Here is a 23378-nt window from a genome sequence, read left to right on the forward strand (position 1 = left end):
AAACTCAATTGTTAGAAAATTTTAAAAACAAAAAGAAAAACCTCAATTTGGTGGTCAAGTGAGGGTTTTTGATGACCATTTTGCTTAAACATCACTTGTAGAATTTTGTGAGATTATTTCTACCTGGTAATAGTCTCAGGACAAAGTAGCTACTTAAACCCATGATCCACTCTCCTGAAATGGCCAGATTATTCTGGACAGACTGCACACAATATGGGCACCAGCCCTTTCTTGGGCATTGGATGATTTGTTATGGTTGCTAATAACTGTCTTGGATTCCCTGCTTAGATAAACCATATCTCAAAATCACATTTTAATTCTAAAACAGAAATATATATGGGTCCATTTGAAAGAGATATTGATCTCAAACTTTTGCTTATAGAAACACAAATTAAAGTCTTTCAAACCAATGGAGGGTCAATAAGAGAAGAAAAGTACAGTCACACCGGCAGAATTTCATACCTAATATTTCAAACCTAGAATTTCAAACCTAACATTTCATACTCAGACAGGTCAAAGTAATACCTTGTTATATGTACCTTTCCAAAGTAAATGCACCTCTCTAAAGAAATTAGAATTAATGTACAACTATCTTGTGGGTATGTATTTGTGTAAATATTCAAGCTATTAATAAAAGTAACTGAATGCAAACTATGCATGGAGAACTCTATAAAGGTAAATATTTGGAGGCATCTAAGAAATGATCAGATATGATTTTCAAACTAAATGAAAGTTCTATTGCTTTGTAAATATAACTGACAAAAAGAAGCCCTTCCATAAATCAGGGAGACTGAAAATGGCAAATGAATTTTTCTACTGATAAAAGGTCAATGTCAATTAAAACATGGAAGTGAAAAACTGCCTCATTAGCCTGTATTGGCAATTCATCACCTCCTGTTCAATGCTGATAGCCATTCTTTTGAGAGATAAAGTGGGGGAGCAAAATGTGCATAAGACTTTTTGGAGGAAGAAATCTGAAGCTTGTCAAATACTGTGAAAAGCTACGGTCACTGATAGGCTGGAGATAAACTAAGTGTCTGCATGAGTTATTTGATACGTCAAATGAATGGATTGATTTAAAAGTATCTCTTGAACATCTGTTCTGTGCTAGATCTTACACTGGGTGAGGGGATGGCAAAGATGAAATGTGGAGTTTATGCCTTCAAGGAGCTCACGGCCTGATATGGAAGATAATTCATGAACAGAAATATGTCACAGGAATCACTACATCACCTGTGGACAACCACCCCAAGTGCAGAAGGTAACATTTAAATTGCAACTTGTTAAAAGAAAAATTTGTGCTTGCAATATAAGTGAGAAGAAAAGGAAATACGTTTAATTGGTTCTGGCAATACAGTGGATTTGTTTTAGCTACTTAGTAATAAATGAAACACCAGTAGAACATTAAGAAACAGATTTAGAAAATTATCTGTATTGAAAAATACCCTATGAATCCAAGATCTTTGGCAGTTAAGAATAGCTTACTTATATTTTTCATGAATTCCTCGATACCTGAAAGCTAATGTGTTTCCTCTCAACAGCCCAGTCAACCACAGCCAACTTTTCATGGATTAGTTTACATTAGGTTTCAGAAAAACTGAGAGGTTATGTGTGGGCATACCCTAAATTCCTTTCGCATAAAAAAGCAGGCTAGCAGAGACCATAATACTAAGAAAAGTGAAATAAGTGAGTATTTATAAGCCATCAGGAAAAAATAATGAAATTCATTTTCTAAGAATAAAAGGGAATAAAGAATTTGAAATGTTGGCCAAAGGCCAGCCTGGCCTGATAAAGACAATTTTCAGATCCTGCCCAACTCTGTGAAACAGCTGAGGGCCTTTGCAGTTACAGAAAGTACTTCACCAGAAAGTGCTTCACCTACAACAGAATGCTCAGATCTTACATTTGGCTTTGGGAGTATTGTGTGTATAAAATATCTGTTGATTTTTAAAAAATATCTCATTTATTCATTCATTTACTGATCATAAAGCAACTACTTTAATGCCAGGCGTTGGAAACACAGAGCTGAATGAAACAAAATTCCATCTTTCAGGGTACTTACAGTCTAGTGAGTGAGATAGCACTAAAATCAATCTGATCTGTACTAAAACAAAGACATAGAATGGGGCAGTCTATCAAAGAAGAACTCTGAAATAGAGCAGTCCTAGTTTTGTTTTTTCAACAAATCCCTTCGGATCTATCAATATTGGAACGTGACTTAGAGTGGAATAGATCGCACCAGTAATTAATTCTCTGACTCAAAGAAATGATTGGACTGGAAAAAGTCTTTGCATTTCAATTTTTCTTTTTGGTCATATGCATTCCCCTTCTCAGGGGTCAAAAGCAGCCAAGAAAATTAATACCAAAAGGCACCAAGTCTGGGCTTTGTTATTTAGTATGTTTACAAGGAGCTTGGAATGAAATTATGAAAACCCTGTTTTTTCCCTCACACATGCGTCACAAAGAAGTGTTTGATTTCTATATTCTGCCTTACTAGCCACAACACAAAGTTTGGGGAGACTATGAATCTGTTATATGCTTCTGAAAGCTATCTTTCACAAGTGTTTCAGGCTATAATTATTCATTATCTTGATTTTTAACATTTTCTGGCCAACTAAATAACCTAGAGGCAGGAGAACAAACATTCTTAGAAAAATGACCAAGGAATGTAACCAGAGTCACATTCTAAGTCATCTTTCTCAATGGTGCCCTTTACACATTCGTATGGGATAGAGCCCCGAATAACATCATTAATTAATTACCTAGCTGAGATATTTGGCAGTTGTTGGGGTAGTGGGAGTAATGGAGAGAGCTGGGGAGAGAGGAAGTCAAAGTTTTAGAACCATGTTAACTCTAAATGCGTAAGATCAAAGTCAAAGCATCTTTGTAATTATAATTTATCGGTTAACACGTTTTATAGAACACCCACCATGAACTAATAGCTGTTTTAATTACAGAGAATGCAAAGACAATATTCTTGATCTAGAAAAGCTCACAGCCTAGAGAAGAGAACATAGACAGCAAAGGAAGATGATAAGAGTATAACTGAAAACACATAGTTTTCTAGGAGCACAGGAAAATCTAGGACTAACCCTGCCTGGGAAATAATTCATTAAGGAGGTGATATTGTTGGACCCAGTAAAACAAGGAGATTTTTCAAAACAGAAAAGGAAAAAGAAATGCCATTTTTGGCTAATGATAGTGGTCTGCTTCCCAAAGGCTGCCATGTAGCCTGAGAAAATTTATGATCTGTAATTTAATTTCAGAATGAGAGAGACTGCATATTAGTCCCTATTACTACTTTTCAAATATGCTCAGAGAGTCCCATTTTGGTGACTAAAATACAGTGCTAATTTTCTAGCTTACCTGCTTCTAGGCAGTAGAGAGCACACTCTAAATCATACGAGTAGGTATCTTCCTCCCCATGTGATTAAATGAAACTATATTCATTTAGGATGAAGAAAAACATGGTCTGTATCTCTTTTTTTTCCCCTAAATAAGTCATTTCTCTCTTTCTCCCTCTATCACTCTCTACCTCTCATCCCTATTTTTAAAAAGGCAGTTGCACCATTTAGGTAGAAGTAGAAAGATCCAGAGTTAGAAGGGGTTCTGTGGCTGTCTGCTGTGACTGAAGTTAGACAAACCAACCAGCCAACCAACACAAAGGAATAGAAAGAAGAGAAAGTACTGGCAGGTATATCAGTGAGACTCCTGACAGGAAACATGGTACACAGGGCAAACTGAGGGGAGCTTAGTAACAGAACCATTGTAAAGGTGTAGGGAAGCCACAAGGCAAGAGGAGAGAATGGTTGTCAGAACTTGGAAACTTGGGTGGAAAGGGCCAGCAGTAACTCCTTGGGAGACAGACGGTGCAATAAACTACCCAGCCTCACAGCCCTATCATTTCCCCAACCCTCGGTCTCCTGCTGGGGCTTCTTACTGATGGAACAGGGAAAATAGAAAGGAGGGCAGCCCACTGATTCTTCCCACACTGATCAGCCTCCTGGGCGCAGAGCTGGGGAGAAGCAGGCTGGAGGGTGGATCTGAGGGGTGAAATGGGCAGATTCAGTACAATACACCGCATCTGGATTACGGATGGCCAGCTATGTAAAGCAGGAAAGTTTGATCTTATCCTATAATCAGTAAGGGAGCAAAAAAAAAAAAAAAAAAAGAAGGAAAAAGAAATGTTAACGTAGGGATTGATACAATCAGGGGAAGCTTTTCAAAGATAACAGGTGACAACACAGAGAGTGAACTGGTATAACGACAGGTTCAGGCAGGGAAACCAGTTCTGGACATTGTTTCAAAAATCCACCGCCAAGTGGAGGGCTGCTTAAAACAAGGGTAAGGAGAATGGACAAGGGATGATTAGAAGGCAGTGTTGACAGGGCTGTGTGCAGGAGGGGAGGGAGGGAGGGTGGGAGCTGGGCAGACAGGATCCAACCGCCCCAGCGACTAGGGATGCAGGGAATAATGGAGCCCTAGGAAAAGGGGACTCCGGGTATATATTTCTCAAGGACTAATCTTCTGTGAAAATCGAAGATTATCTGTTCACTGGAGAGAATCTCACCTTAATAGAGCCAAGAATTTCTAAAGAGGTATTAAAAATACGGTCAACTCTGCCTATACTATGATGACCTCTATCTGAATTCACTCAGTCAGAGGCTCATGGAGAAAGTGATCTCTTTCTTCCACATGGACAGCTGCTCAGCTGTTAATTGGTGCCCCAAGGAAGCATTTAAGAACTCTTGGAGCAGACACCGGCAGCAGTAACACAGCTAGCTTCTATGTGGCTTGTTCACAGGGTGATTATAAGCACAACTAATTATTATAAGAAACAGCTACCATTTTTTTAGAGCTTACTTTGTGCCAAGCATTGTTGCCTTACAACAAGAACGTGGCAGGTTCTTTATTTATACTCTAGAAATATGAAAATGAGAAGGTTAAATAACTTGTTCAAGGCCACACGGATAGGAAGCAGACATGCTGGAAAATACAGCAATGGCATTGGGCCCACTCTTTACAGATTCTGGTGGCATAAGGGAAGTTATATAAAAATATTACGTGTTGGATACAATTATGCATATTGATACTTGTGTGATTAATTCTGACGTTTTAAAAACAAATTAATTGGAATCTATTTCAGATCTTATGGATGCACATTCTGATACAGAATTTCTTAAAAACATCATTTTTATTTGATTCTTTTCCTGGGAAGCTTTCTAAATAAACTGGGTTAAGAATTTTTCAATTGAGAAGAGAAAAAGGAGGATGCTAGCCCAATGGAACTAGAGTCTGAGTTCCTTCCCGACAAGGATCATGCCTTGTTCATAATTGCTTCCTCAATAAAACCTAGTATGATGCCTAGTATATGCTGCTGTTCAATAAGCACTTGTGGAGTAAATGAACCAATGGGATGTTGTTTCAAAACTGCCTCTCCTTGGAGGGTTTTGTCATCCTAAGATGTCAGATAAGCTGCAGAATGATTCCACGAGGCTGTATTCACATAGCAACATGGATCAGAAGAGAAGATGGCTACTTAAGCACACAAAGGGACAACTGCAGAACTGCAACTCAAGAATTATTGATGGAATGTTCCAAAATGATTTTGTTTAGAGCTTCATAAAGCCTGGTGGAGTTGGTTCCAGTTGGCTTGGATGAGAGGTCACACAGATTAAAAATAGACGTTCTTAATAAGAAACAATACGCTACATTCAGTTAGCAAGACAGAAAAAATGATGGGCCTTAGGGGTGGGAATGAAGCTTAATCCTATTTAAAGGCTCAATTAACCCCCAGAAGATTGAGTGGGTCCTCTGCCTGCCTTGCCATTCCTCTGTCTAGCAGAGCTTAAAATAGAGATTCGTAAAGAGGAATAAAGGATTCACGTTTGTATATAAAACACTCAAAATGTTTTAAATATTTAAAATACAGCATAATACATTTTGGAAATACAAGAATTAGATTGATTAAACTGGTATGGTCCTTTCAAACTTTTTGAAAGAAATCATATTCTTTTTTGAATTGGCAATCTGTTACCAATTGAATAAAATATTCAAACATAAGCCTTTATCTTGACACATAAATTCATTGATTTTTTTAAAGAATTACTCATATTGTCAAACAAAATTATATTTTCCTCTTAAAGTACTACATTCTCAAAAAATCTAAGTCAAAATCTATTCTGGAGTAAATTCCAATCATTCTAATGTTTTAACATCCAGAAGCCAGGTTCTGCTCAAATCAGTCCGTCCTAGGTTAAGCACCAGAGATGAGGCCTCCAGGAGCCTGGTTAGGGCGTGTTTATTAATTGGTGGAGCCTACCTTCACAGATCATCTGGCAGAACCTCTGTGAATAAAATTTAGCAACTTTTAAAATTTGTGCCCCAGTAGTATAGAAATGGACCCAGAGAGATCATTAAATAGATAACTAATTTCATGTTTTTGTAATTTCATGTTGTTTCTGTTTTTGAGGGGGAAAATTTCCAAGATTATGATAAAAGTGGTGGTTGCATTATAACTATGCTCTCTGTTTAATTAGCTCTTTGTTTTAATGGAAATATCTCTAAGAGGAGCTTGACAAACCTAAGTGCTTGTTCCTATCACACTGACATCATTTTAGTGCCTGAGGGAGAAGATAAGCCTGCCCTTCCAGTCCCTCAAGCAATGGCATTTCCATCCCTCCTCCCTCTTCCCCACAGACCAAGAATTCGCATCCTAATTTTCTCTTTGGGGTATAAAAGAATTTGCTGATTTTCTGAAATAAGATGACAACTTTGCTCTATTATATATTTTGCTTAAATTGCAGCTAATCTTGTGAATTACAGAGATTGTCACAACCCAAGATAGAGCACAACTTTGGCTAAATTTCTTTTTCTTTGTGATGCAAATGATCTCTCAACCATTTACTTCTTGTCCTAAAGAGATAGCTAATACATCTATGATTGAAGGTATTAGAGATCTGGAACTGTAATTTGAATTCGTTTAGTATACACTGTTAATCTGTGTAATACAACTGCATTGATAAACTGAGTAGTTTTTCTTTTGAACTGACGCATGATGCCAATTCAATATTTTCTTTTTATTCTAAAGAGTATTACCTTTCAACATATTAGAGAGCAGAAGCAAAACACAATCTAAACAGAAAACTTTAGCTCACGGAACATAAGCTATGAAAACTATCTGGCAGCAAAAATCAGATCACTGAACTTTAAAGAGAACATCCCCTGTATAAAAATCCTATCACACAAAATAATGCTTTAGCGTTAAGGCACTTGAAGTTATGACATCTTTTAGATCACACTATTAACTTTCACTACGGCTCTTAAAAATCACACGTCTAAAAGCTATGTGATGTGCTTCAAGTTTAGTAAAGCACCTTCAATCTGTTTTTTAAAAAGATGATTATTATTACACAGAAAACATAAGACAATATTGAGGAAGATCAAAAGATTTTTAAAAAGCATATAATTCTCAATCCAAGTCTAATTTTTGGTATGTCAGTATTTCTCATTAGCTCTTATCCATTTCCTATAATATTGTTAAAGAGTTATAATCATAGCACAGAGCATAAAAAGTACTATAATTTTTTCTCTAACTATTCATATTGCTTCATAATTATATCTTTGATAGTATAGTGTCAGCCTTAAACAAGTACATCTTTCCTAGGACTACTAAACAAGCTATTAAGATTTTTTTAAAGTCTTGATAATTACAGTCGTCCCTCAGTATTCACAGGGCATTATTTCCAGGACTCCTTGGCAGATACCAAAATTCATGGATACTCAAGTCTCTTATATAAAATGGCCCAGTCCTTGCATACAGTCTACACACATTGTCCTGTATACTTTGAATCCATGTCTAGACTGCTTATATACCTAATAAAAAGTAAATGCTAAATATATAGTTGCCTTTGTGGCAAATTCAAGTTTTGCCTTTTGGAGCCTTCTGGAATTTGGAGAGGTTTTTTTAATATTTTCGATCCATGGTTGGTTGAGTCTCTGAATTCAGAACCCACAGATACGGAGGACCAGCTGTATTAAAGACACATCTCCAAAGACCATTCCTCAGTACACTGAACAACGTCTAACTCTTTTCCTCAGGAAGACAAACTGTAGTTGCAGTTACAATCAAGGCTATAAGAAGTTCACATCTTATTCTAACAAGATGCAATGCTGTGTTAGAAAACATTTTTTTTTTACATTTTGAGCAAAACTTATGTTTTAGAAATTCAACAATAACATTTACCCAGAGACTGATGAGGTGTATACATTTTAGGTACTTAATGAAATGTTTATATGAAGATGGAATTTTATTCTAAAATAGAAGTGAAAATACAACCAGTGTCAACTTACCAGCCTTTTCCTTCTCCGAAACACCTGGAATAGCCTGAAAAAGAAAATAAAAGCCACAAAATTGTGGTATTACTAGAAGGAAACATCAAATAACATTATTAGAAATAAAATGAAGCCAAAATTAAATAGAACCTGATAATAGAAATATGAGAGAGGAGGAACTGAATAGGCATTTTTTTCCAAAGAAGGAATACAAATGGCCAACAGGTGCATGAAAAAGTGCTCAACATCATTAATTATCAGGGAAATGAAAATCAAAACCACAGTGAGACATCACCTCACATCTGTTAGATGATTATTATAAAAAAGACAAGAGATAACATCATAGGCAAGGATGAGGAGAAAAGGAAACCCTCATGCACTGTTGATGGGAATGTAAATTGGTGCAGCTACTACGGAAAACAGTATGGAGGTTTCTCAAAAAGTTAACAATAGAACCACTATATATGATCCAGCAATCTCACTTCTGGGTGCATATCCAAAGAAAGTGAAAAGAGGATATCAAAGAGGTATCTGCACTCCCATATTCAATGAAACATTATTCACAATGGCCAAGATACAGTAACAGTCTAAGCGTCCATTAATGGATGAATGGATAAAGAAGATGTAGCTTTGTGTGCATGTATGTGTGTGTGTATAAGAAGGCAACTGTACCATTTGCAATAACATGGACTTTGATGGGATTACATTAAGTGAAATAAGCCAGACAAAGAAACACAAATACTGCATGGTATTTTTTATATGTGGATTCTAAAAAAAAAGTGTGAAACTGATAGTATGAAAGAGTGGAATAGTGGTTGCCAGGGGCTAGGGGGTGGAGGAAATAGGGAGGGATTAGTAAAAGGGTATAAACTTTCAGCTATATGATGAATAAGATCTGAGGATGTAATATGAAGCACAGTGATTACAGTTGGTATTATATAATTGATATCTGTTAAGAAAGTAGAACTTAAATGTTTTCATCAAAAAAGATAAATATGTGAAGTGATCAATGTATTAATTAACTAAAAGGGGAATCCCTTCACAGTGTATACATATATCAAATCACTACAGTGTATACTTTAAATGTCTTACAATTTTGTCAATTATACCTCAATAAAGCTGAAAAGGAAAAAAAAAGAGAGAATTGTGGAACCATTGGTAAAGTTACTAGATCGAGATATGATAATTGTAAATCAATCACGTAACTGTTTTCTTCTCTACGACAGACTCATTTTATCCTTAAAAGATATTGGCAATAAATGAGACTAAAAATACTTTTGAATTTGAGTTGAAGTTTTGTAGTTCAATTTCTTTGTCCTATTTTGGAGACTCACCTCAGGTATAGCATAATGACTATGACTTACATAGTATATGACTTTAATTTATGACTCATATATAAAATACAGTTGGCATGGGGGTATTAACTTTTATTGGAGGCCGTTTATAAATCTGTCTGGCCCACTGGGATTTGATGCCTTCTACTCCACAAACACTGACCACACAAGACGTCTACAAGTGATGTCTCTCTCCCTCTCCTTAGGGAACACAGTTCTCTGAGTTGAAGTAAGAAAAGCAGGCTCAAATGGGTAATTAGTTTTGTTGCAAGTGTGTGTGTGTGTGTGTGTGTGTGTGTGTGTGTGTGAGTGGCAGCAGAAGGCTCACTTGCACCTCTGCTGTAGGTCAGCCTAAGGAAATATCAAATATCAAGACACTCATATCTTTGTGAGATATTGATTATTGTTGAGGGCCTTACCTTTGGAATTTATAGGATTTGGAGATTGATGCGATTTTTCAAATAAGGGAAACAATCTTTTTATGGATAAAAAAATAGAAGGGGTTTTGTTTTGGCAAGATTGATCTACAGTGAAAGCATATTTTGACTTAATCTCTATTTACATTTAGTTATTCACTTTTTGTTCTCTGGGTGTGAACGCTGACTCTGCATCCTGACAAAGATGCAGAAATGACAAGAACATCAAGTTACTAACTGGCAGGGTGGAGGACTATGCCCAGGGACCAGGGCATCAGAGGGACTGACTGCATAGGCTTCAAGCATCTTCCTTAGCCCCCTTTAGTTTAAGATGGTCATCTGATTTTTCCTTTGCTTCAAGAACGAATTATGATTCTACACCTGACAAGAAAGCTATGCTACAGTTTTGGTGATGTTTGATTACTTTTTATGTGTCTTTTTTGGGAAAGAATTTAAAAATGGAAGGAAATCCATACTATATATTGTATTTTAAGCCTAGCCCCTAGATTTGCCCCTAGTCTGGAGATTAGGACTTTAAAACTGAGTTTTCTCTTTTGTGACAAGCAAATAAACAAACAACAAAACAACACAGAAATCCTTTCATTGACAAGATTGTAAAGGCTGGTGACAGTAATTAAAGGATGTTCAGGGAGAAAATTCCTTAGTGTACAAATGGCTAACACAAGGTACTCCGTTATGTACAAGGTACACTTTAAAGCTTTTACTTGCATAAACTCACTCAGTCCTTAGAATAACTCCATGAAGTCTTAAAAAGTAGAGTAACTTTTCGAGGTCACGGTAATGGAATGGAAGCCAGGACACAACCCTTGGCACATTGACCTCTGAGGTCACTAATGCTAATTTCAAAATACTAACTGGAATATTTTGAAATGAAAGAAGAGAAAGGTTTGGAGAGGTCCCATGAGCAGATGTTGACTTAGATCACAAAATACTTGTGCAGGAGAAACTATATGAGGCATTTAGAAATCATCTAAGCTAGCTCTCTCTTCTTACAGCTAAGGCTTTTAAGACAAATTGAATGTCTTAGCCCAAATTACAAGTTGACCAGTGATATTTTAATTTGATTATTAAGTGTGTAACCAAGTATATATAAGTAAATATTTAATAAAGATGTTAATCAATGAGTTGCCCTATCAAACAAAAATATTTTAGCCTCCATGTGGTCTAAGCCAATATGTCATGTAGACAATGCCATTTACTTTAAAATCTCGCTGCATGTTCTTCTGCATGATTCTTTAAGCTACCAAAGTTCACTTCCATTAAATAACTGCAATGGCCCTATTATAACATGGAGAAAGGAATGTCTAAGTTTAATGTATGCAACTTCTCTTTTAAAGTAAAACCATGTAGTAATAACAGCTGGATATCCCTCAGTGGATTTATCTTTGAATTTGAGGGAGAGTTGTCTCTTTAGAAAAATGGTTGATGAATACACTGATTAGAGTTGTGAAATTTCCCAGGGATGAAAGGCATTACATTAAAAAACAATTCTGACACTTGGTTTGCAATTAATGAAAGCTATTTGTTGATTCTTAATCAGATGCCTCACATTATTCTACAGAAAAACACCCTTAGGAAAGTTTTCTTTGTGGAATTCACAATCCAACTGAAGACAATCCATGAAAAGACACAGAAGAGTTCCACGCAGTGGCTGCAAAATGATAGCAATTAGCACCCTCACTGGTGTGACATGAACAGGAGTAGGATGATGGTAGGTATTCGGGCAACCCAGGTGGAAGTGGAATGGTGTTCTTGGGCAGGCACTGAAACCAGGGGGAGGAAGTTCTGGTCAGGAGATTCTTCTTGCCTTTGACTTCTGAGAAGTGGCATGGCTAGATCTGGGACCACGTCCTGAGGTTCCATAGTCTTTTATTTGTTCCTAGGCTTGGGAAAAAAAAATTTCATGCAAGCTGCCTGTATTGTTTGTTACAGAGTAGGTGTCATCGAACATTTGTGGGATTAAAAGACCAAGTGCGTGTTTATATATACAGTTTAAATAACATGCATAACTGCTGCTTATGAGAAAGCTCCCATAAAAAGCATATTTTTGAATTCATTAGGGGTTTTTGTTAATAGCTGCCATGTGTTTCATTTGAACTGTATCCTCAGGAAGTGATTTAACATTTCTGGCAATAAAGCAATTAAATAGGATTTTCCTGCTGGCCATATGGGTTCGCTGTAACTTCATATTTTCTTCTCCCATTTCTTAATGGAACAAAGGAAGTCTACTAATAACTTCCAAATGAGAGAAAAGAATTATTCATGGTCTTTTGTTATTCTTCTCTGTGATATGCAAATGATAGGCTAACAACTGTTCTATGGCTCTACTGACCCTCCAACAGCTCTCCACATGCAAAGAGTTTCATTTATGCTGAGTTGTTAAGGTGTTTTACAAGTGAATTTTTAAGAAACCATTAAAGAGAAAGCTTTTTCGTAAAAGAGGAGGAAACAATTTGCTTTCTCTTAACGAGGTCTTTTAAAGCTGTGTGTGGGAGGTTAGGCTGTGTGTATGTCTGTTTATGTTTTTGGACATGAAACGTGGTTGGGGAAATGCTGATTTTGACGTGCCCTGCGGAAATGTTGTAGACATATGTTGATTCATTTGGTCTGTTGCTACAATGGCTTTCTGCACTTGCAGAAGGACCTCAGCTGGATACCTTTTAGGAATTTACACCAACTACACAGAAGCTGCTAACATAAACGGTAACATAAGTAATGGATGTCATATCTGAATCCATTTTAGCACAATGATGACTGAAATATTCTAACTGTTCCAATTTCACTGTGATGATTTCAGGTGAAAATGGAGTAAGATTTTTCCACTTTAATATGTTATTTTTATTAATATGTGATGTCATGTAAATTGTTTTACATATATGTTAATAGATGTATTTAATATATTATCTGTATAAATTATTTCCTTATTAGTCTTTTGGAATCAGGATGATAAAATACTACCATTAAGAAGGCCCTTTGAAAGTCAATCCCTTCCAACAACAGACAGCTATGATAGGCTGAAAGGTTTGACTTGTACTTTCCATGAAGTGACAAAGCGCTACCACTTATCTTGTGCTTTCTCATTTTATAGGTAGTGCTTGCTTTGCATGTTTTTAAATATTAGAGAGGCTCACACAGAACCATCTGAAATACTCTGTTTTGTTCTATAGGAATTTCCCCTATTTACCTTTTTAAAAATGGGAAGAAATCAGTGACTATTACAGAGTAAATTATTCCTTTCCCTTAAAAACATTTGCTTTTATTCCCACAAAAATATTTTACAGAGAAATTTCAAAATGGGTAGTTACATCCTTAGCAACTGCAGGAAAACGTCCCTCAGTGGTGGAAGAGCCTCGGTCTCAGATGAGAGCACAAGAGCCTGTTGTGGGCACAACAGGAAGAGGTGGGGGACTCACATTTTTGGGGAAGACATGAAAGACAACATTAAAGAAAAGGAGCTACACTGGGAAATGGGTTTGTTTCCATCTCTATTCAAAGACTCTTTTGAAATCTTTCCAGACTGTGATATTGTTAACTAGTCAATGACTTCTGTTTGCTTTCATCTGAACAAAGAAGTTCATTGAAAATCTGTGACTGATTGGCAACCTGATATCATCTATTTTGCTTTACAAAGTCTCTAGCTTTGACAATCATTGTTCTTTCATTGAAAATACAGATTTTATTTTTAGAGCAGTTTCAGGTTCACAACAAAACTGAGAGGAAAGTACGTTTTCCCCTAAATCCTCTGCCCTGACACATACATAGCCTCACCAGTCAGAGTGATACTTTTGTCACAACTGATGGACCTACATTGTTTCATTATTGGCACTCTAAGTCTATAGTTTATATTTGGGTTCACTCTTGGCATGGTCTACTCTGCGCATTTTTACTAATGTATAAGATATGTACCTACCATTATGGTATCATGCAGAACAGTTTAATTGCTCTAAAAATCCTTTTTTTGGGTTATTGTTTCTTAAAAAAATTCTTTTTTGCTTTATTGTTATTTTATTTATTTATTTTTAGGGGGAGTTTATTAGGCTTACTTATTTTTTTTTAGGAGGAGGTACTGGGGATTGAACTCAGGACCTTGCTGTATGCTAAGCATCCGCTCTACCGCTTAAGCTATACCCTCCCCACCTAAAAATCCTCTTGTGCTCTGACTATTCATCCTTATCTCCTCCTAACCTCTGGTAGCCACTGATCTTTTTACTGTCCCCGTAGTTTTGCCTTTCAAGACTGTCCTATAGTTGGAATCACACGGGATATAGCCTTTTCAGATTAGCTTGTTTCACTTAGTAACATGCGTTTAAAGGTTGCTACATGTCTTTCCAGGGCTTGATAGCTCATTTCTTCTTAGAACTAAATAATATTCCACTGTGTGAGTGTATCAGTTTTTTTAATCCATTTACCTACTGAAGGACATCTTGGTTGTTCCAGGCTTGGACAATTAATTATGAATAAAGCTCCTATAAATATCTGTGTGCAAGTTTTTGTGTGAACATAAACTTTCAGCTCCACTGGGAAAATACTAAAGAGTGCAATGGCTAGACTGTATTTTAAGAGTATGTTTAGTTTTGGAATGTTCATTTTTTGATGACACAAAATTACAGATAGAATAATTGTATTAATACAAGTCAGGACGGGGTTGCCTTTCTGGTTTCTACAATCCTGACTAGTAGTGTGTGAGATGCATGTGCAGAGAACAGCGTTCTTACTTTAATATACAGTTATATCTGAGAGATGAGTAGACGTAAGCAGCCTCTTTCCTGACCCTTTTTAGATATAATCTAACAAATGCCTCCCTTTCAAGAACGGCACACAGGTTGCTCACGGGTTTAACAAAGTGCACTCAGACGCAAGTGGCTTGGGTCAGTGATCTCCTGATTTCAGGTGGCCACAGAAGTCTCAGACATTGCCGCCCTACCCATCCTTGATGGACCAGCCAGTTGCGCTCTGGTGCCTCCTGCAGCCTGCAGGATGCATAGAATCTGATGGGGTAGGAGGGAAATGTGGGCTAGGTGTGTATGAAATATGCACACGTGAAATGGGTGGGGAAGCAGAAGTGGGCAGTTCTGCCATAGAATGTTCAGAGTAGTAGGGCCTTTCCTGCTAAAGTGGTTCTCATCATTCACTAAACAGGTATAAAAATCTACAAGTTATGTAATTGTTGGATGGCATGTTCCTTTTCTTTTCTTTTTTTTTTTTACAGTAATTACAATTAATTCTAACAACTCCTTTAACTGTCAGAAATGTCCCAGTTTGGATGATAATTTGTATGGGAACACTTTGCATGGATTCTATCAACGGCATCCCATGCCCTTTGCTTCCATGTAGGCTGGGCCTATGGGGGTCCCAGCAGGGGATATAAGGCTGTGATACTGTCATGTATTTATATTTCTCCATCCTGTTCCTGGAGTTCCTAAGGTAGAAGAGTGATAAAGGTGTCTTTTGTTATGTAAATGAGGTGACCTTTTGGCCTTACCGAAGGATGGGGGTAGGCTGCCAGTGAAGCCAACCAAACTCCCGGGAGGGGAGAGGGGCTGGGTACTAAGTTCAATTGCTAGTGGTTAATGATTTAATCAATCATGCCTATGTAATGAACCTCCATAAAAACTCAAAAGGACGTGGTTGAGAGAGCTTCTGGGTTGATGAACACGTGGAGATTTGGGGAGACCGATGACTCAGAGAGGGCACAGAAGTTCCCTGTCCTTTCCTCATACCATGCCCTTTGCATCTCTTCCATCAGGCTGTTTCTGAGTTATATCCTTTCATAACAAACCAGTAGTCTAGTAAGTAAAATGTTTCTCTGAGTTCTGTAAGCCGCTCTATCAACTTAATCCAACCCAAGGAGTGGGTTTTTGGAACCTCTGATCTATAGCTGGTTGGTTTGAAGCACAGGCGATAACCTAGGCCTGCAACTGGCATCTGAAGTGGGGAGGGAGGGGGGCAGTCTGGGTGACTGAGCTCTTAGCTCGTGGGATCTGATGCCATCTCCAGGTGGATAGTGTCAGAATAGAGCTGAATGGCAGGACACCCACGCAGTGTCTGGAGAATTACTTGGTGGTGTGGAGGAAATCCTCTCCCACAATGGAAAGTGGTTCTAGAACCCCTTCACAGGGGGAAGGAGTATCTGTTCCCCTGGATCTTACATGGCATAGTTGTCTTGAACTGGTTATGTCCTTTCACTCAAGGTCTTAAGCTGCTGACTTTGCAGACTTCTTCTCTCTACATTCTGTTAACTTTTTAATTCTCTTTGGAGTGGTCACGGCTCAGTACTAAGCCCCCTGATTATGGCACTAACCATATGTTTCTCCTCCCTTAGAACTTTGTAAACAGCCCCTTTGTAATTAAACCTTCCCATATAATCCTAGTTTAAGGGTTCCTTCTGTTCTGAATTGGTACACCTCTATTCCTTTCTTTCTTTGAGAATGTGCATAAAAGTTCTGTTTTTCTTCCTGCCTACCCCTCTGTGTGGGGCATTGTGCAGGGCATAGATTGTAATAAGTGAAAAAGTCTTAAGAACCACTGACATATCTTTAATGTCTATCTTAATCCCAGAAAACTGCATTTCAAAATGGGTCAGTAAATTCTGAGCCTTTGGTAAGATGAAATTTGTGATACCGACACATTTTCAACTTATGCTAATGGTGACAAGATTAGAATGATTGAGTACAGGAAACAAGATTTGGGGAGAGTAGTATACTGGGAGAGGATGTGGGAGATTTTAAGATATGATATAAGATTAGGTAATAATATTAACAATTAGCCACATTTTTGTTTCTAAACATAGATGGATAATTAGCAAGTATGAAATTGTTAATGCCCTGATTGAATTGCTTCAATACTAATTTTCTATAGAAAGCTTGTTAAATGTATTTTGCACATTGGCCATAAGAGTAAATACTCTGTAGACACAGCATGGTTAACTGAAATTTATATATAACTTTAGAAGTTAGATAAAATTTTGACTTTATCATTAACTAAATGTTTTACTAAATATGCTTTCAACAAATATTTATCAAAGGCTGAGTAGAAGATAGGAGATGGTGAGAGAAGGCAATAATTTAGAGTTCTAGGAGAAAAGACAAGGATGAAAAGACCACGTGTGGCACTCCTTTGATCAGTATCCCTAAGGCACTGGTGCTTGCATCTTTCCAGGGCTGTGTACAGTGGCAGAGGAGAAGCAAAGCAGGGTGGGGAGGCCTGGATTAAAGGCACTAGGTGGGACCAAGCAGGGAGAGAGAGTATAGAGGGGAGATACTTGAATCTGGACCATTAAGGAGCCTGCGTTTACAAGGGCAGGCAGAAGTTAAGGAGAATGGAAAGAGACTGAGAGAGGATGGGCAGAGAGATAAGTGGGTCATGAGAGAGTCACGTTACAGTAGTTACCAGTGGGCTCAGCATTTTGTGACTAGCTAGACAGAGTGATGTCAAAATGCTTCAGTGACGTGGGGAATGAGCAACACACAGTAAGAAAGGCACTTACCCAGTACCTACTCCATGGCACGCACTTTTCTAAACACTTGGCACACATTAACTCATAATTTACATATGAGGAAATCATGTCACATAAAGACAAGGTGACTTACTTGCCCAAGGTGTTCCCATTTGTAAATGGTCAAGACAAGAATTAAAACCAGGATTTTAGCCCAGATTAATCTGTGTTCTTAACCTCTATTCTATACAGCTTCTCTGGACTGACATATTCCTTTTTCTGTAAATATCTTCTACTATAGATAGCAATAGAAAAAAAAAAGGAAGTTAGAAACCAAAGATATTGGTATTGCTTTTAATTATTGGGAAAAAAAATCAAATTGGAATGTGGGCTTAAAGGAGTAAGTGAACCCTCATCATCCTTGAGATGCTTAAATGGGTGGGTGTGTCTCATTTGAAAGGGGCAGGGGATATTAACACAGAATCAGCCCTGGCACATTTTCCTCTTCTCCATGTCAGTCCTGGGCTGGCTACTTCTTCCCTCTTCCTTCACAATCAGACATTACTGGCTAAGAGTACGCTTACTAGAGTAAAAGGAGAAACCAATTTTATGACCACACTAGAAAATGTTTATACACTTTCATGAGACAGTTGAACACTTTGCACTTTAGCCTTGTGTAATGCCTCTCTTCCAAAGAATCACAACTGAGTGAGGTTCACTCCAAAGCCAGGCACTGACAAGGAGCACTTCAAATGGAGCTACTTTTTACAGACCTGGAGTTTTTTTTTCAATCAGCAGGGATGCCAAAGGGCTGATTTATACTTAGAATGGGTATACCTTTCATTAAGGTCAAAATTAATCAGTTTACTGGCTGTTTAGTTTATAAAAATGTTTATACGAGCACATCAACAAAATAAAAAACAACCCACCAAAGTAAAAGTAATGTAGGAAGCATGGAATAGATGTGTGTGACCCTAGAGAACAGCTGCAATCTAATTGAGATCCCATTTTTTCCCCATGGCAAAGAATGCTTTCAAAACATCATGCCCTCAACACCGCTCCATTATTGTCTGCTTTCCCCAACCCACTCGTTTCAGGATCCTCCCCCAAACATTGCTCAATTTTGTGACTAATTATTAAGGTTGACAAAAAACTGATTTGGGTTTTAAATGACCAAATAGGCACTAGGTCAAATTATTTCTATTCTCAAGGGGGTATGCTGCTTTATTATCGAAAACTTCTTCCTGATCTCCACTTGGAATATTTGGCCTCATTGTGACTTCTGTTACCCATGAAATGGATTAAAAATGTGTCTTATCAGTTCTTCTCTTTGAGACCTTAAGGTCTTGTTGGGGTGACTCTAGCCCTTGTATTGGGTGTAATTTCATCCAATGACCTACTTTCTGTATTGAATAAAGGAACGTATTTGGTAGCATGTTTTAAAATAAAAATATGAAAGCAATGTCTTTTAAAGACTGCAATACAGCAGAATCCCAAGCCCACGCAACTGATATCATCCCAATTACTTAAAATACAAAATCTAGTACTAGGAAAGAACAATGCATCTTTTGACTATTTAGGTTCAGGGAAAGAGTCAATAAAGAAACTAGAGACTGTAAAGTGATTCCAAAGTGAGGGCATTCGGGTAACATAGAGTATGTTCCGTCTGTAACGAGGCCTTTTCCTCTTTCCTATTAGGCACTGTCTTTTCTATAGGAAGTTACCATTACACTAGCCTTGAGTCAGGAGGATAATTTACCCAAATCTCAAGAAAACTGGAGAGGTTTCTAAAATTTCTATCATTTAAAAAATAAGAAACAAATATACTTTTAAAATTGGTTATTTGCAGGCTCTCCTAATAATGATTCTCATAATGGTCCAGATGAAAGAGGTGACCTATTTTTAAGTGTCTTTTATAGGAATTCAGTAAATGTGCTACATTCTCTGGTAGCCCTACTTTTAATTCCCACAACTGTTTTCTTCACTATTTCGGTCAAAATTCAAATAACAAACAGTACTTTTCCATATAGTCTCCATTCTGAGAACCTAGATTTATTGAAGTTGGCCTGAAAAATATTCCTATTCAAATGCTTTATTGGCATTGGGGTTTTGAACATGTATTTTTCTCAAGAACTACAGTAAATTTTATTTTACTATGGGCAAAATTCAGAGTAAAATTAATCACAATTGCTTTATTAAATGCTGTACTTTGTTAATCAAAACATTTAAGGTAATATCTATTGGCTGTTTTAACTGGTACCCACTGCTGTTCAATACTCGATAATTTTGGCTTTGAAAGACCACCATATGTCAGTTGTTAAAATAAACATATCATACAGTCTTAGTTGTTACAGTTAAATGATTGGAAGCTTTTTGTTCTACTTAGGCAAGGACTGTAGTATTTTTAATCTATTTTTACCCCCTATAAAACTCTCTTACTTTGTTGGACACAAACTATTACACTGAATTTAGATCACTGCTTTGGAATTCACAGAGCTCTGACATTCTACCATATAATTAACCCCCAAGGGATTTAAACTGGGTATTCAGAGAACTCAGATCTAGTCCTGTAGCCTTAAGAAAATTAAAGATTTTAGATTACAGTTTTTTAGTTATAAAGTTTTAGCATATCTTTAAAATTCTAAATTTTAAATAATTCTTAATTTGTGCTGAAATGTCAGAGTTTCTACTGGAAAAGTCTGTCAGCAAAAAACCCCCCAAAAAAACAAATAAAAAAATGTAGCCAAACTGAAACCATATGAGTTCTAGGAAGTAATATTTCTTTACTGCTTAGAGATGGCATTACCCACAGAGTTTACTGTGATGGTTTTAATATATGTCCACAAGTTTCTGACCCTCCTCCCTTTAAAAGGTGGAGACTCATTTCCTTCTCTAATAGGGCATGGCCAAGTGTGGCTTCTGACATGATGCTATACAAGGTACTGCAGCTTTCCCCTTGCGTTCTCTTTGTATGACTTATTCTGGGATAAGCTAGTTTCCATACCATGAGGATGCTTAAGTCCCCCTATGTGGTTCATATGGCAAGGAACCAAAGCCTCCTGCCAACAACCATGTAAGTGAGGCATACTAGAAACAGATTCTACAGACCTAGTCACACCTTCAGAAATCTTGACAGCAACCTCAGGACAGATGCTGAGCCAGCACCACCAACTAAGCTGCTTCTGAATTTTTGACCCACAAAAACTGTGTGAGATTATTCATTGTTATTTTAAGTTGTGTGGCAGACCTAAGAGAATCAGGTAGAACAGCTGATCTCTATTCTTCATTATTTTTCTTTTTCATCATTCTTTACAGTTAAGTATTCTGCTTGGGTTGATGGTCATCATTTATTCATTTATATTTATTGAGCTCCCCTGCACACTTTAGGCCAAAATAAGAATTATATACAGCATAATAAAAACTTAGTTCTACCATTAAGGAACTTAGACTTTTCAACAAAGATGTGAGCATACAGAGTCAGACGAACAGTGTTCATACCATCTTGAGATACACAGAGATAAGGTAATGCAGCAAAGTGAATGCCTTATTGGTATTAAGTATTTGTGTGTGTGTGTGTGTGTGTGTGTGCGTATAAAACTTAATCTTTACAATAATCCTACGAGGCATCCAATAAGCATTTCACTCATTGGTGGTATCACTTTTGAAAATAGGTATTTTTCTGATTATAAGCATATCTCAGGGCTTTGAAAATATGAAAAGATACTTTAATGCAGTGTTAGTGTAAGTCAATCCAGCAAGCTGGCGTATGAATCATGTGAAACTGTTAATGTATCTCAATGCAACCAATTCTGTGGCTTAATTAGAGCCTGTCAGCAGGTGCCACTGAGCACAGGAGGGACAGCTTGCTACTTGAGAACACAGACTACAGGGTCTGACAAATCAGATTCGATTTTTTTTGAGTCTTACATCAGAAAGTCTTACATCTGGCCATGTTGTTCTAAATTTTTATTGTTGTTGCTGTTCTCTCTCAAATGTGTTCATAAGGAAACTCTCTAGAAGTATCTTCAAAAGGAAACGGAAGATTTTTAGTGGCTCATATTATTAAGGAATATGTAGGAGACATGTCTCTAGGGCAATTCCTTAAAAGTGACTTTAAAGTAAGCTCTAAATTTATGAGTAGTATATAGCTTCCTTCTTTCTTTTTTCTGTGTTAATATGAGTAAGCCCTTGGCTTCCAAACCAGATTCAAACCATGTACTTTTACTTATGAAATGAAAAACGGAAGATTTTTTTTTTCCAGATTAGAATCTTACTGCACATGAAGCATTTCTAGAATCTTTACTAAATTTGAAAATTCGGAATTTAAAGTAACCAAAATGCAATTATAATTGTGCTTTCCTTGATGAGTATCAAAAGTTATGTTGGTGTGCGTAGGATGTATGTATGTAAATATATACATTTTAAGGCAATTATTAGAGTATCATATAGTCATTTAATGATACTTTGGCGATGTTATGTAACGACTATTTGTAAAAGATAATTCAAGTGATTGATTTGTTTAAACACTAAGTGCTAAAAAAAAGTTTTGCTTTCCTAGAAATTACACAGGCATGTAAATGAACTACACATTAAACAGACACAACTGGGAATGAGAATCATAACAAGGTTTCTGAACCCTGTAACTTATGGCAATTATTTTACACAAAAAATGAGGCAACAACAAACAACAAGAAAAGAGAAATCTCAGAAGTTGGTCAATCTTGGGTTTTTGCTTGTCTAGTTTGGTGAGAGCCCTGAAAGCTTGGAAAGGAAGTAACAATGAGGCTAATGAGCTCTTGGCTTTTGAACCAGAGGCAGTCCCTTGAGGACACTGTTGGATCATTTCACGAATGGTGAGCAGGGATAATATGATACACAGAAAAAACATTTTTCTTGCTTCCAACAGTCTTAAATTGCACAACACTTCAACAACACTTCTCAAACATTTGAACATGTTCTGGGACAATAATTTCATACACACACAGAGAAAATCTCAGAAGGCCACAAATGTTGTTCTGCTCCATGGATGGTTGACAAGTGGGTGGTTTCTGAGGCCTGACCATAAGGCAGAGACAGAAATGAAGCAGGCTGAGTGAATAATTCTCAGTAAGTAATTGGTCTTTCATGTGAAGACAAACAGCTGCTGGAACTTTAGAAAATTCTATAGAGATTTAAGAATTCAAAGAACAAGAACTTTTGGCACTCTAACAAATGAAAGTCAGGACTGAATAATCTCTGGGAAAAGTGGACACTAAGGGAAAAGATTGTCTTCTTGCATCATATTTTAAAACATGCCGTGGTTTATATTTATTCCAAACTAAGCCAAGAAAATGGCCCTATTAACTACTCATTCGGTATACACTCAAATTTAGTATTACAAGGCAACGAGGAGGATATTAAAAATTATGAAGTATAATTCCTAGTGACAGTAAACTTGAGATTTAAGATAGAGAAAAAGACATCCACATGCAAATTTCACTAATGATTCAAGAAACTAAGAGGTGATATTTGACAGTGAGAGGGTCTAGCTTTTTATTCAAGGAAGTCTTGCACTTAGACCATAGTTCTATGAGCATTAGCTGATTTCTACTCAGAGTTTGGGATGAGGTATAGTAGAACAGCAAAAGGCTCACAAAAAAGTACACATAATTGTGTATATATCCTGCCACTCACAACTCAAAAGTCACTTACTCCTTTCCCTGCCCCAACTGGAGTCAATTTATTAAGCTGGACAAGCAACGCTGGGCCGTAATATCTTTCCTTCACTAAGCTTACTAAAAAAGCCAGACAAATTATGTATGCCTAAGTAATAAAACAGATAGAACTGAGACTTTCAGG

At 37.0% G+C, this 23378-nt stretch overlaps 1 protein-coding gene across 11 annotated transcripts in view; it reads right to left on the reverse strand.

Annotated features, from left to right (window-relative positions):
* DLC1 (DLC1 Rho GTPase activating protein) overlaps positions 1-23378 on the reverse strand; it is a 355265-nt gene that overhangs the window by 181950 nt on the left and 149937 nt on the right. For 9 of the 11 annotated variants that reach the window (XM_072950355.1, XM_072950354.1, XM_072950356.1 and 6 more), the window contains one exon: positions 8353-8386. In XM_072950355.1, coding sequence (XP_072806456.1) covers positions 8353-8386 — 34 coding nt within the window. Of the gene's footprint in view, positions 1-6311; positions 6348-8218; positions 8387-23378 lie in introns of those variants that run through there. The other 2 variants (XM_072950363.1, XM_072950362.1) reach the window with 2 other exon arrangements.

The sequence above is a fragment of the Vicugna pacos genome, chromosome 26 (assembly GCF_048564905.1).
Source record: "Vicugna pacos chromosome 26, VicPac4, whole genome shotgun sequence".
In the NCBI taxonomy this organism is placed as follows: Eukaryota; Metazoa; Chordata; class Mammalia; order Artiodactyla; family Camelidae; genus Vicugna; species Vicugna pacos.